The sequence below is a fragment of the Cylas formicarius genome, unplaced genomic scaffold (genome assembly GCF_029955315.1).
Source record: "Cylas formicarius isolate icCylForm1 unplaced genomic scaffold, icCylForm1.1 PGA_scaffold_10__41_contigs__length_53128322, whole genome shotgun sequence".
In the NCBI taxonomy this organism is placed as follows: Eukaryota; Metazoa; Arthropoda; class Insecta; order Coleoptera; family Brentidae; genus Cylas; species Cylas formicarius.
The window spans coordinates 12,168,220-12,182,617 of NW_026844214.1; the positions used below are offsets into that span (position 1 = coordinate 12,168,220).

Sequence of the window (14,398 nt, forward strand, 5' to 3'; positions counted from 1 at the left end):
AAGGGTGGTCAGTTTGATTAAGTATGGGTAGCAAATCGACCCCGCTACTTCCTCCATATATATTTTTTCAGTCGTAAGTGAATGTTTGGTTCAAAATATCAAAATTTGACAGGTTGTGTAATCTGCGAACATTATTTCTTTTTTTTTTCTGATTTCAGATATATAATAGTATATTATGCAACAAGTGCGGTAAACGGCATTTGACACGAGCGGAGCGAGTGTTTAATAAACGAGTGAGTCAGAAAGTTTACCGAACGTGTTGCATACTATACTTTTTCTACGACCGTTAGTTTTTGGGTACATTTTCGCAAAACACGAATACATTCACTGAATGGCTGTCAGAATTGACAAACGTCGAAATTCAAAGCGTGGGAAATATCTCCGAAAACATCCGATTGCTCCCAAAGTCGTGCGGTAGAATCCCGGAAATGTCCGAAATGGCTCTGATCCGTGGGAAAAGAAACTGACGTGGTAAAGTGACGCTTCCCGCATGCTAGATCAGTGTGTAATTATGTATTTTACAGACGGGAGTACAAAAAGGGTATTTGTTTAAAAGTCCCATATATCTAGGCAGCCAAAAGAGGTATTGTGACTCTATAAAAAAAAACCTTTGATAGCCAGAAAAGGAAAATTGTAGACGTCGCTTAAATTGAAGAATCTTTTTTGTTGGATCTGGTTCTTTGTGGACAATTTTTACCGATAGATATCGATCTGCCGAGCAGTATGATGGGTATCCGATTTTCTGAAAAACTTAATAAAAATTAAATTGATCAAAAGGCCTTCCCTGGGAAGGAAAAATGTTTTTTAATTTCACTGCTATTTGAAATATACTTACCAAAAAAAAAACAAGTCAAAACAGCTTTTGACAAGGTGTATGAAATGATTTCTTAAAAACCAAAAAATTTATCTTGACTGTCAACATAATTCACTTGTTTTAATAATATATGAACCCAATATAATAGTGATAAGGCTTTGTAAACAATTGTAAACGAAAAAGTAAATGTCGTTTTCTTTTTAATGGACAACCCTATAAATGGCGACAAAATATACTGTAATACCTTGTGTTTACTACAAAGGAACTAAATAACGTTAAAGTTCAACAATTACCGTTTTTCTGTAGCGGCGTTGCCCATGTCATACTGCTCTTGATTCCTCGGCATGGTTATACACTTGCCTATTAAACTTACAGTAGCGGATGTTGATATTTTTCTGCTGAAGTCATCAAAGCAGCGGGGGCCCCACGAAGCTCTTCAGCGTCGAAAAATATCTCGAGATATACCCGGATACGCGAAAAGAATTCTACTCACGGCTAGAGTTATCTACAAGTTTTTTTTTTAAATCAAACATGTTGCATACCAAACTTAACATTAATACATTCCGAGTGACGTCTGACATGACTGTCAGAATTGACGGACGTCAAAACTTAAACCGTAGGTAATATTTCCGAAAACTCCCGAACCCGTGGATAAATCCCGGAAATATCCGAAGTGGCTCGTAGCCGTAGGTAACAAAAATTACACTTTCCCCTCGCTAGTGTATAATTCGTATTTTAAAGAAGGGAGTAGTAGTAACTCTACTTAAATACATATCAATAGGACAAATTTTTAAAACAAATAAAATGTACTATAAGCTAATTACACTAAAATTTCTTTCAAACTTGCACTGACGAGCCGTAAACACATTTTCAGATTTTTATCTAAAACGGTTGAAAGACGAAAATTGATGCAAGCCTTATTTTGAAGTGCTCTCAGATTGACAAAAACAATTATTATTATTGTTATTATTAACTCTCATATTTGCCATACAGTCATTGTTCTTAATTAAACAACACGACTAGATCACCAAAAATATAACTGTACAATGACGAGTGACGGACATTAGAATCAAAAATATTTTTCATTTTTATAATATTTTCATGATTTTTATTTGTTTTTAGCAAACAACAATAACTAAGTAACTAGTACATTTTGAACATTTACAAACTATACTATTTTTATTATTAACTAATTCAAAATTAGTAAAAACAAGTACTCTGGCAGATTCACCGACAATGCAAAAAATTCCCAGGCATCTTGATGCAAAATTGCAACGAATTTTGACTTTTTTCAAACCACTCAACGGTGATTGTAAGTCGTATGCAACAAATTTTAGGACTACTTTAATTTTCATTTCGTTATCCGTTATCAAATCACCAGTTTACAACATAGCGAACATTGGTAGCTGGAATTCCTGTTTAAACGTTTAAAACATGAGAATATACTTTCGCTACTTTCCCAGCTATCTTGGCGGCAAACCGAGCTTATAAATCGGGCCTGAGCAATTCCGTAATCAAAATGTAGTTTCTTAGTGCTCTGATTAAAAGTAATTGCGCAATCAAACGTAAATTCCACCCTATTAAATCAAGGTAAGTTTACTTTTTTTACCTTAATAGTACCTCCTATATATTACAGCCAGAAACAACTACCTTATTATTTTTATTGATAAAATTTATTCCCTGAAACTTCTTTTGATAAACTGATGTGATTTTACCTAATTGGTGTTTATTGTCGGTAAATAAAATTATTTTATTAAATATGCTATTAATTCATTTGAAATCTCAACCCAATTTTTTTGTTCATGTGATTTTGCACAGGTATGACTTTTAGTTGTTGTAATATTTTTCTAAGATTGACTTGAAATTTTCAAAAAATTTTTACTTTTCGTTTTCTCAAAACGTCTAATGTTCTATGACCATGAGACTCCTTGCATATATATATATATATATATATATATATATATATATATATATATATATATATATATATATATATATATATATATATATTACGTTTTTTAACCCTAAATACGATGGTGAAACTAGGGTTTCCATTTTGCGTGTAATTTTTAAAAGTATGAACGGAGAGACAGCAATCTTATATAATTCATATGTCTAGAAGTTCCAGTTAAATTGAAAAATTAGCACCTAATATAGGTATAGATTATAGCCGTCTTAAAAATATTCAGGACTATAACTAAATTTTGAACCGTTTTTCTAGTATTCCTTCCCCGACAGAAAATTATGCCGAATAACTTACAGTGTGTTTGAAAATGAAAATGAATGGATCATAGAATACTAGCATGTTCTTTGTATCAAAACATTGCGATTTGTCAAATAAAGTCAAAACTTGCGGTGATTAAAGTAATTTTCCTTTTTTGTTTTTTTATTACTTATGTTCACAATTTTAAAAATATAGGCATGAATATTCCGATGTGAAGGTTTTCGGGAATTAGAAATTAGATGGTGTAATCAGTTTTGTAGATAAAATAATTGTAACCAAATAATTTGTAGATAGCACCTCGTGCACACACTTTTTTGCAAAAATACCATCACATTTTTTTGTACATTGTCAAATTTAATAAGTAAGTAACTAAAAAAGGTCCTTCAATATGTGTTTTAAACCGTTTTCAAGATATTTACACATTTATATGGACCAAGTAATACCCGACTATTAATTTGTTATTAAGAATATTACTTAAATGAACTCACTAATAATTGCTACTGAATACTGAAAAAGAAAGAAGTATTAGTATGACTAATGAAAAACCAAAGTAAGCAAAACTTTGTTAGACCTTTGTTGACAAATCTGAAATCTTTTTATACAAAGAATATGCTGATATTCTATTCGTGTTGAAAGACCCTATAAAATGCACATAGGTTCGTTTTTTTTTTGGGAAAGTTGTATCGATTTACTAAAAAACTAATCTTAATTTCGACAGCTTTATTACTCTCTATATACATCAAATAGATACATATCAAACGGTGCTATAGAGCTACAGATTGATATAAATATTTTAAACAATGCAACTCATGGTGACTGCTTATCTAAATTTAAATCTTCTCGTTAAAATTCTGAATCAACATTAACTGGAAGCAGCACAGATAGTATCAATATTATAAACGTTTGCACATTGTTGCTCTATGCGGACCTAAAATGATTTTATATATGTATTTAATTACACTTTCCCTTCTTCAGCTACTGCTTTCTGATTATTTCTAGAGGCATATCTCTTTTTCGATTTTCAAGAAAATATTCTATTTGCAGAAAACTGAAATATTGGACTTGATTTTCGTAGTTACGAGGGAGTCTGCCGTTATCTATTATGTGTATAAATGGGGAAAAATGGAAAAGTTAAAACTCCTTTTAAATTATAAGAGGAACGTTCCTAAAAAAAAGATACTATATCCTTACGTATTATTTTCAAGAAAAACATGGAAAACCATGTTTGGTTTATACTGAACTATAAATATTTACTTTGCTAATTTTAATATTTAAATCTGTTCGATTCACATTTAAGTGGAGATATCTGGATTTGAATGGACGCTGCTCGTTTTTCTAGTAATGATCCCAGGACCAATACGTCCATTGAGGCATAGTAGGTAAATCTTTGTCCTTATCCAAGTGTAACATTTAAACATAAACTCTGGAGGGACTTTATTAGGTAAATGACAGTTTAAATAAAGAAATGGTAGAAACCGGCGCAGGAAGATAAGAAGTTTATATATCTGTCGCTATGGAGAAGAACCTCATTCCAACATAGCTTTATTTAAGTTCTCTCAGCTCATGACAAGGGCATAATAAGAGTCCCAATAGAAAGGCTATTGGTACACCACAATTATTTTTTCGTTTTAATTTTGCGATCTGTCAAATAAATATCAATTGATGAATTGTCGTGAGTAGTAATGGCGTAGATAAATTACGAGGTGCGTCAACATAAGTACTTGAAATTTGACAATAAAACACAAGCAGACCTTCACAATCGTCTCCCTCTAACTTTACACCATACCAAACGAATTATCGACTTCAAACTTCAACTGAAACCAGCGGAAGGTTTGCAGTTTGCAGCAAGCGTAGTTTTGCCGCACACAAATTAAACACACAGTTTCTGAGTTAATCAAAATATCCGAGATTTCATGGACACAACTCGTATTATTTGTTAATTTTTGATTTTGTTATAAATTTTGTTTCTGAAACCGAACGAAGTGTTTTGTGTAGAATTAGGTCAGTACAGTAGTATGAAATTTGAAAATACTAAATCGTTTAAAAACACTAACGTTATAATAACATAAAAATTGTTATATTGTACGGATAAACTATTAAATAACCACAATCAATTTCTATAATGATCACTACGTGGTTCCAAAATAAAAACCAGATTTAGAAAATATTAGTTCAAGTGCCTTCCGGGGGCATCATTGAACTTAATATTAATAATTAAATTAAATTAATAGCTGCATTTGCCAATAAGTAAAACTTCCTATTAACATTATAAATAGCCAATTGTGCAACAAGTTTGACAAACGCGCGCGGAGCGCTGATTTTCGCTGAAACTTTTTTGATATGTAAAATTTTATATTTCTTTCCAAAGCACCTTTTTACGTGAAATTTAACGGTATGCATATATTTTTAAAACCATAAGTTTAATAGTTATCAACAGAAAAATCAAATTTTCAAATTTTATTATGGAATACCATGTTTATTTTTGATTCATTGAAGAGAAGTTAAATTTACGTTCACATTTTTCTTGTTCTATTTCTATTTCACTTTTTTAAACAGGCGCTAGAAAAAAAATACGTGCTATCAAAATTTATCAAAACAATAAATAAATTTTGCCGGTGAATAAGTATTATTACTTACTATACTTATATAAAACACCTCCCATATTTTAAGTACTAACGATACCTATAGCTTTAAAAATCATAACTCGGCGAAAGTGGCCTCTCGTAAGCGTTATTAAATGTAAAATCTAGTTTATAATGAAAGTATAGCGTAATTTGATTGCCGCTAGCCACTAGCTACGTCGCGTAATAAGAAGAAAAAAAAACGAAAACAAAAATACAAAAAAATAATGCATTAATGTAAATGCTTGTTCTTCTATGCATTTCCCGTTTCCTTCTAATTTTTCGTGCGTCCACCGAGGTGTTACTCTTTACCATAAATTAATAAATCGGAACGTTACGTAAACGAGGAAAGCGCAATGCAGACTTGCTGCAATAAGAACAAAAGCAGTTCAAATTACCTCCACCCAGCCTAAGAAAGTGTACCGCATGATTCCCAATTGCTTAGAAATTGCGCTGCATAACATATCGATTTAATAAGATTAGTTGTCTGAAAAGCCAATGATGTTAACGAAACGCATGTTGATGATGAATTCATCTTTACTTGCGGAAGGAATAAAAAAACGCGACTAAGAAAATCATTTATGGCGCATTTATTGAGAGAATGATGGTGAGAATTGAACAAAAATATAGATTTCGATGTGGATTAACATGTGCATGTGGAAATGTGCAAAGCAATGTTTAACGCAGTGATTCATTAATCGAAAAATGTTATAAAACATTCCAGATGATTCGTTTGTCGATCGATATCTAGTAGATGATTCGCCAATCACTCGGCATTTTCAATCTTTACGCCTCGAAATCGACTATTCAAATTGAAAATTGTGTACGTCACAAAATTGTAGGGATGACCATTTCCATTTCCTAAATCCAGGGGAAATGAAAAAAATAACGTTTTTATTTGAATAAATGCTCCGCTGGGTCAGCATTCTCGTGTTTGAAATTATCTTGTTTTAAAATGTGGCTGTAGAAAAAGTAGAATAATGCAAAATGTTGATAAACTGATTCACTAATTCGTGTATTAAGCAGCAAGCATAAAAAAGGAGCCTTTCAAAACATCCAATATCCAGAAGAAAAATTAAAGTTGATGATGGTTAAAAAAAATGAAACATTGAACGGAATAGTTTACTTCGTCAAAACAAGTTCAAAAGATTTGAATGGAAATGTATTTCGACGTTATAAAAGCCGTTTTTTCGCTATATATCCGGACGTAACAAAGATATTTCAATTTTTTCAACACAACTTTCCCCAAATCCGTCTACCGTTTCCTGAATAACAATGGTACGAAACGAATTTGAAACACCCGATATACATAATGTTCAAGAAAACCTTTAAACCTTTGTTCATTTATAACTATTTTCATTAGGCTAATATAAATAATTTATTATGGCTTGCCCAGTTTCGAATAAAACCATGGCTGTTACAGTTTTCTTCAAATATACATGGCGATTTTTGAAACCAACTTGTTGGATTGTTCTCTTTTGATCATTCGGAATGACATTAGAAAAAAAGTGTCGTGTAGCAACTAACAATTATATTTTATATATACTATATTTGATCAGAAACTTGAAATAAAGCTGAGAGGTCGGAAAAATTTAATATTTTGTTCATGGTACGTCACACGCTTTTCGATGGCACGAAAAAAACTAGATGTATTCACAGACAACCTAACACTCCGAATTTAGAAAAGTCAAGCGACTCTGGTCGTAGAACACAAGACAATTTAATAACAAAAAAAACGTTATTTCAAAAGACTACAAAACCCAGAGAAGTGAAAAGATTATTTCTGAAAGTTGTAAATTATATAATAATTTTATGTTATTTAACTGTAACAACTTGTTTATAGATGCGCACTTTGCTACATCTTCTGGTCCTCTTTGTCATCTTATCTGTTGCAAAAGCTTATAGCTTTGTAAAGCTAGTAATCCTAGCAGGACTGGGCTTGGCAGGACTGTGGATGATACATACGTTGGCTCAGGATTTAAACAGTATCATGCAAACTGGCGGCCTAGGTACCAGTACTAGCGGATTAGGAAGTGCGACACTAATTAATGGATTAGGTGGTGGAGGATTACTTCGTAATTTGGGGCTATCCAGCGGTCCACAGCAACAACAAGAGCAATCTGCTTATGGCGGTGAGTTCTGTTAAATAAGGACCAAACGAGAATTTTTATGTTAATAAAAATTGGTTTTTAAATAAAACGCTTGCCTTTTAGAACAGGAAATACAATATTACAATAGGAGGTCAGTCCGAGAGATCAAAGATTCCCACAAATCGAAGATTGACTGGGGATTGGTGATATCACGTGATCCTGCAAGTTGCGCGAGAAGCTTTATATGTCAATTGGCTGCATCCAAAGAATCAAATTTAACGAAGGAAGAAAGAATTATTTTAAAATTAAGCAGGTAAAAGAGTAAAACATTTTTAATGACTGGCAAAAATTTGTCCACATAAGTCCACATTATATATTTTTCTTAGTTGCTTCTCACAGATTCGCATTCAATAAAATTTAATTTGCTCGTGTCAAAAGTTGTTTTGCATAACCTTTTTGGCGATTAGGAAACGACTTGGCAACGTGGCATATTGGGAATTATGTATAGCTTGAATAAGAAATAAAATAAAAATCAAGGATAATTCGCAGCAGCACGGCAGTAGTATCTAAAAAATGACTAAACCAGTTAGTTATGTAATTAAATAAATAATAATAAAGTTAAATAAAAAAAAGTAGTATTCACTAGAAAATATAATAAATGCTACGTTCCGGGCTTGTATAGGACATTTTGTGCAATGATCACATGAAAACAAGTCACCAAAAGCGTTTTCACGGGCAATTAAGACATTAAAATTTTAACCTCACCATATATATATTTTTTATAGAAAACTTATGAATTCTATTTTTTATGAGTTAAATGCTTAAGATTTAAAAAATAACCAAATACTAACCAATAATACATATGGCAGTCCATGACTCACTGCTCTTCAAAACTGGAATATTACTCAATTAATGTTTTTATTTTAGAGATTCGGTAAACGAAACGTCATATGCCGGTCAGGAACTCCGTGAGTCGCTTGAAAATGGTAATTTGGTGAAATACCCATATCAGTGCATGAAATTTTATAAGCTATGTCCATATACAAAAAGAATAATGATGAGTTTGCTCAAAGTATTTGGAGGGCGCTGAAGGCTTTAAAAAAGTTGAATCGTTTTTGCCATTTAAGACAATTTGGCTATATTTTTGCTGCCATAAGTAGCCTTACTGTTTGAGGATGTATGTTCACATAGTTTGTGTTCCAGTTTATACTGATTTTGTAAATAAATGCATTATTATTAATACAAATATTTAATTCATGTATATCCATGTATTCCATCAGGTACCGCCATCCCGCAATTATACTATACCCTTGGGGCTTGCAATAAAACACAAACATCGACATAAGGCTTTACATACAAAATTGACAATCAAATAAATAGTGAAAAGGAAATAAATAATGTTACATCCAAAAGCACCAATTTCATTAATACAGTGTTCAACGAGAGAACAAAAAACAGGAAAATATGCAACCATTTGTAAATTTCCAGATTTGTCATAACTTTTCTTTTCATTTACGGCGATAAATGCTAAAATTGATATTTATAATTATTTTATAGAAGTTACAATATAACACATTTGACAAGTTTTGCGTTATCAAACTTTGATTTTACTTTTTACTTTTTTTATTAGTCTGATTGGCCTGGATGGGAACACCTGTCACAGCAGCCAATTCAGTTTTAAACGCCAACAACTTATTAACCTCAGGCAGCCACACTGATTTTTCAGCACCGCTTTCTTTAAGTTTCCTTACTACAGAACCCTACAAACAAAGCACTAATATTAACAACAATATTGAAAAGGATGGGCTTTTATTTTATCCCTTAATCAACTGCAACAGGCAGGAATATAACTGCCACTGACTAACCAAAACCGACCAAAACGAAAATTAAAAAAGTCAATGCATGCCATAAAAGAGAAGAAAAAAAAAAGAAGAAATAAAAAATATTAAAATTAGTCACAGTTAGAAAATAATTTTTGATTATGCTTAGAATTACTTTAATGCTGCAAATTGCAAAACCTGCATTCCTTAGGTGCAAAACAATCAAAAATGCTTTGCCAAGCAAATTATTCTTTTATCTTTTGCTATTAAAGGATATTGAATTTTTTATCTCACATAGCTGTAAACAATTATTGCAGAGCATCAGCAGAACAATAATGCTATAAAAATTAACTTTTCAAGCGGAAAAAATAAATGCATGAGCATCCAGGTCTACAATTTACCTGCTTGGCAATTTTCTCTTCTAAATTTTCTATTTCTATATCATTCCCACGTCCGTCCACAGTTTCAGTTTTTGTATTATTCATCACTTTCGACTTTGTTTGTTTTTTAACAGTCTCCATTTTCTTCTTAAGTTCAAGCAAAGTTTGAACTTCAGGCTGCCAAACACTTTTGTCGGCACCACTTGATTTAAGTAATCTAACTTTATCACCCTAAAATCACACATTGGCACACAAACACATTAAAGACATGATTTAGTGTGTTCCAAAAATGTCCCAGTTTCAGATTCTATTGATTGATGAAGAAATGGATACCTACTTGTAGAACAATTTGTTGTTCGAGGTTTCCAATATCAACATCTGTTTGAGAAGGCAATTTAGTTTCTTGTTTTCCAGCGAATTTTTTTCTCAGTTCCTCAACCACTGAAGGTTCAATTTTGGTGAACAAGGGTGCAGGATTGTCTAACTGATGACCAGCCGGTAAAAGGTTCACTATTTCTGGATTACTTTATAATAATATATGTTATTCCTATGCAAGTTGGGGGCAAACCAAAAGAGCAAGATATGTCATACAACAAAAACGAAAAAGTACACATAAATGTAGGTCAGAAAGAGCTATTTTAAAAAAAAAAACGTTTTTTTTAAATAATAGTTAACAAATAGTACCGCATTTTTTTAGAGTTCTTGTTATTTATTTTGTATCAGGCACTAAAAGTACAGTATCTGGCCTTGCTTCAAGCAAAAAAATAAAATCTGGAAAACCTATATAACCTTTTTCCGTTTTTTTGAATGACGAATCTCCGGAGGAGCGTTAGCGCATGTTTTTTAAAACATCCTGTATAATTAAAAGTTGATTTGTGCAATAGGCGCTACACATATAAAACTACTACTGATACAGAGATTAACTGGTGCAATTACTATTAAAACTAAATAAAACCATAACAGTTATAAAACAGGTTGAGAAACAAATAATAGTTCTTTAATGGACTACACAAAAATACTTTTTACCTCACGAAACATCTAATATTTTTTTTCTCACCTGGGATCAATAACAAAACTTTTACAATTCAACTGTCTCTTCAGGTTTGCACTAGTATCTGGCATATATGGCTCTATCAAAGTGGCAATAAGACAAGCCAAATTGCAGCATACACCAACCACTGTTCCAGCCCTTGACCTATATCATCAACCAACATAAATTAACAGATTTCAATGTCTCAAATTTTTTAAAAACTACTAAAAAAATTTGGCCAAATATCTTCTTTTCAGGAACAGGAAAAGCCTGGAGCAGAGAATATCCAGAAGATGTGTGAAAAAATTCAGATATGCAGAATTTTGTTTTATGTTACTTACTTATCTGTCTTGCTCCCTTTAACTAAAACCCATGGCTGGTTCACTTGTATATACTGATTTCCATGTTTTGAGATCTGAAGAATGTACTTAAGACCATCTCTTAATTTTCCCTTTTCCAAAGACGACGTGTAGCTTTTAAATTCCCTAGTACAAAGAGCCAATAAAGAAAAATCTTCCTGAGTCAGCTCCATGTTCGGAATTTGTTTGCCAAAACTATTTTTAGCAAAAACAAGAGCCCTTAAACAAGTAGAGTATCATTAGTATGATAAGACTAAAAAACTGGAATTAAATACCTATTGACAAAGTTTCCTAAATTGTTTAATAATTCAGAGTTGTTTTTTGTTACTAAATCTATCCAACTAAAGCTTGAATCTTGCGTCTCTGGTCTAATAGAAAGTAAATAAAATCTCCATACATCACTGGGTATTCCAGTATTCCTTGCATCATTTCCAAATACACCAACCCCACGAGACTTTGAAAATTTGCCATCTTCGTAATTTAAGTACTCTAACGGACAAAAAACAAAAATGCAATGTATAGAAATATGACTTTTACGAATACACATACCTGTTGCCCAAATATGGGACACCGTTAAATATCCTTTATTAACACCCAATAACATTGCGGGAAACAATACTGAGTGAAAGGGAACATTATCTTTCGCCATAAACTGATACAATGTAATCTCAGTATTTTTTGAAGGTTTCCACCATTTTTCAAAATCTTTGGTATATGATTTTGTTATCGACATGTATCCGATCGGAGCGTCAAACCACACATAAAAAACCTACAAATTAAGAAATTATTACAAAGTAGTAGATTTGTTTGTGAATCTTTACCTTATCCCTATATCCATCTATTGGAACAGGTACACCCCACTTTAAATCCCTAGTAATACACCTAGGCTTAAGACCTTCTTTTAACCAAGATCGAGTTATAACATCTGCATTGTAAGACCATCCAGGACTGGAAAATTTTAACCAGTGATGCAACAGTGGTTCCAACTAAAAATTCAATACATAAGCAAAGAACATAAATTCATTAAGTAACAATGTGTTCATTTACTTTAGGTAAGTCAATAAAAAATTGGTTGGATGTTGTCAATTTTGGAGTATTTCCACAAACTTTACAACGAGGATTTTTCAATTCCACAGCATTGACCAATTTTCCACAGCCATCACATTGATCACCACGGGCATCCAGATAAGTACAACCAATATTTGGACATCCACCTTCTACAAATCTGTCAGCTAAGTAACGATTACATTTCTCGCAATGTAGCTGCTCCACTGACTGAGTAAACATAAAACCATTGTGGTTTAATTCTAAGAATAGCTCCTGAACTAACCTAAACAACACAATCAGGTATCAGCTAAATCATTACATTTTTATTAGACTATTTACATAACATTTCCAATTTCCATTGACTTCAAAAATTTGCTGTTACTCTCAACTATTATTATGTTTCAATGAAGATATTGTATTTAAAGCACTACATTTTGTACATTAAACTAAAATTTTTTGTGAACAAAAGACAGGCTGGATATAGGTATCTCTTAAATATATTTACTCTTTCTGTTCTGGTGCTGATGTCCTTCCAAAAGTATCAAAACTGATGTTAAACCATTTATAGATTTCCTCATGAATTTTGTAATACTTATCACAAATTGCTTGACATGACAATCCTTCCTCTAAGGCCTTTGTTTCAGTGGCAGTGCCATATTCATCAGTGCCACTGACAAAAATTGTGTTGTAGTTGCACAATCGACAGAATCTTGCAAACACATCAGCGGAGAGTACACATCCAATAATATTACCTAGATGAGGGACATTGTTTACATATGGCAGTGCCGAGGTGATAAAAATGTTTTTTTCATTTGTCTTAGGAACGCTATAAAAAAGAATAGGCTAGAATAAAGGTTTTCCTTACACTAAATTTAGCTATTTTTGCTTACATTATTGTTTCTGGTGTTTTTAGTTTGGGTAATTGATCTCCTGTTTTTTGCCAAGCCTTCGCGGCAGCTTCAAGTTCTTCGACTGAGATAGAATCAATTTCATTTTTCTGAACATCTGTCTCATAAGAAAACTCTTTTTTATGTTTTACAAAATTTGAAAAAAAGAATTTACTGCTTTGGAGCAATATTTGATAGGAGGATTCCCCAATATTGAAACCGGGTGGAAAAATTGCAGACACAGCATTCTACCAGGAAATAAAGTTTTCAAAATTCAACTAGGTATGACCAAAATTTAATTTCTCACCTTAAATTCAGCAATGAGCTCTAATTTTTGAATCCAACTCACTAGGTTAGGATTATCTGAGAGGTAATCTTTATTTAGCTTCTCTGACCTATATAAAGGAAACAGAGTGCTCCATAATGATATATCTGCTGCTGTTACATCATCCTAAAAAAGGTGATTAAACCCAAACATCCAAATCTATGCACTTTACTTACTCCAACAAGAACAGACTTATTTAGGAGATCAGCATTCAGTTTTTTAAGAACATTAGTTAACAAACTCTTATATTTGTCAGATTCCAAATTACTGCCTAAGACATGGGCCAAACTTGGTGACAATAATGTTGAATCTAGTTCAAGATACTCATTCACTTTATCTGAATATTCGGTTGAAGGCTGAAATAAATACCAAAGTGCGGCGTTAGGAGTAAATATTATCCTATCATTGTCCAGTTTAATATGAGGCACCCATTTACTCTCTTCCAAAGTGGGATCTAAAATATATGAATAAAACATTTAAAGTTAGAATAACTTTACCACCGGGGACCTAATACTCACGTTCCTTTTTGTTAAAACTAATAACGGAGTCAATTTTGCTATAATTACGTGCAATATGGAGTTTCAACATTGCTGGATTATTTTTATTTCCATTTAATTCTGTGGCTAAAGGCATCGTATACTTAATGGGAATTATCTGGAAGCTAAAATATCAATTCTTTTAAATAACTTTTGCTAATCGCAAAACATTTGCAAACGTGCACTAATTCATAATTTAAGTATATCTTTCCTTCAAAAATGAGGTTGTGGTTAATGCGAATAGCTATGTTCATTTCAGCGAATT

General features: G+C 32.2%; 2 protein-coding genes across 3 annotated transcripts; one reads left to right on the forward strand and one right to left on the reverse strand.

Annotated features, from left to right (window-relative positions):
* Window positions 1-2,296: 2,296 nt before the first annotated feature.
* On the forward strand, window positions 2,297-8,946 carry LOC132705689 (uncharacterized). Of its 2 annotated transcripts, none has more exons than XM_060676475.1 (4): window positions 2,297-2,404; window positions 7,503-7,791; window positions 7,873-8,062; window positions 8,677-8,946. In XM_060676475.1, the coding sequence occupies exons 2-4, from the start codon at window positions 7,503-7,505 to the stop codon at window positions 8,837-8,839; spliced, it is 642 nt and encodes a 213-aa protein (XP_060532458.1). In that variant the 5' UTR covers window positions 2,297-2,404; the 3' UTR covers window positions 8,840-8,946. The 2 variants fall into 2 exon arrangements, with proteins under 2 accessions (XP_060532458.1, XP_060532448.1); XM_060676465.1 differs by lacking the exon at window positions 2,297-2,404 and adding an exon at window positions 6,182-6,266.
* Window positions 8,947-9,085: 139 nt separating this feature from the next.
* Window positions 9,086-14,369, reverse strand: LOC132707212 (methionine--tRNA ligase, cytoplasmic). Its single transcript, XM_060678964.1, has 15 exons — window positions 14,116-14,369; window positions 13,774-14,051; window positions 13,580-13,723; window positions 13,276-13,520; window positions 12,891-13,211; window positions 12,386-12,668; window positions 12,160-12,324; window positions 11,888-12,107; window positions 11,614-11,827; window positions 11,321-11,557; window positions 11,007-11,144; window positions 10,287-10,473; window positions 9,971-10,180; window positions 9,361-9,509; window positions 9,086-9,276 (listed from the first exon to the last, which is right to left on the reverse strand). Exons 1-15 carry the CDS (start codon window positions 14,228-14,230, stop codon window positions 9,258-9,260), a joined length of 2,925 nt encoding a protein of 974 aa, XP_060534947.1. The 5' UTR covers window positions 14,231-14,369; the 3' UTR covers window positions 9,086-9,257.
* Between the last annotated feature and the right edge of the window lie 29 nt (window positions 14,370-14,398).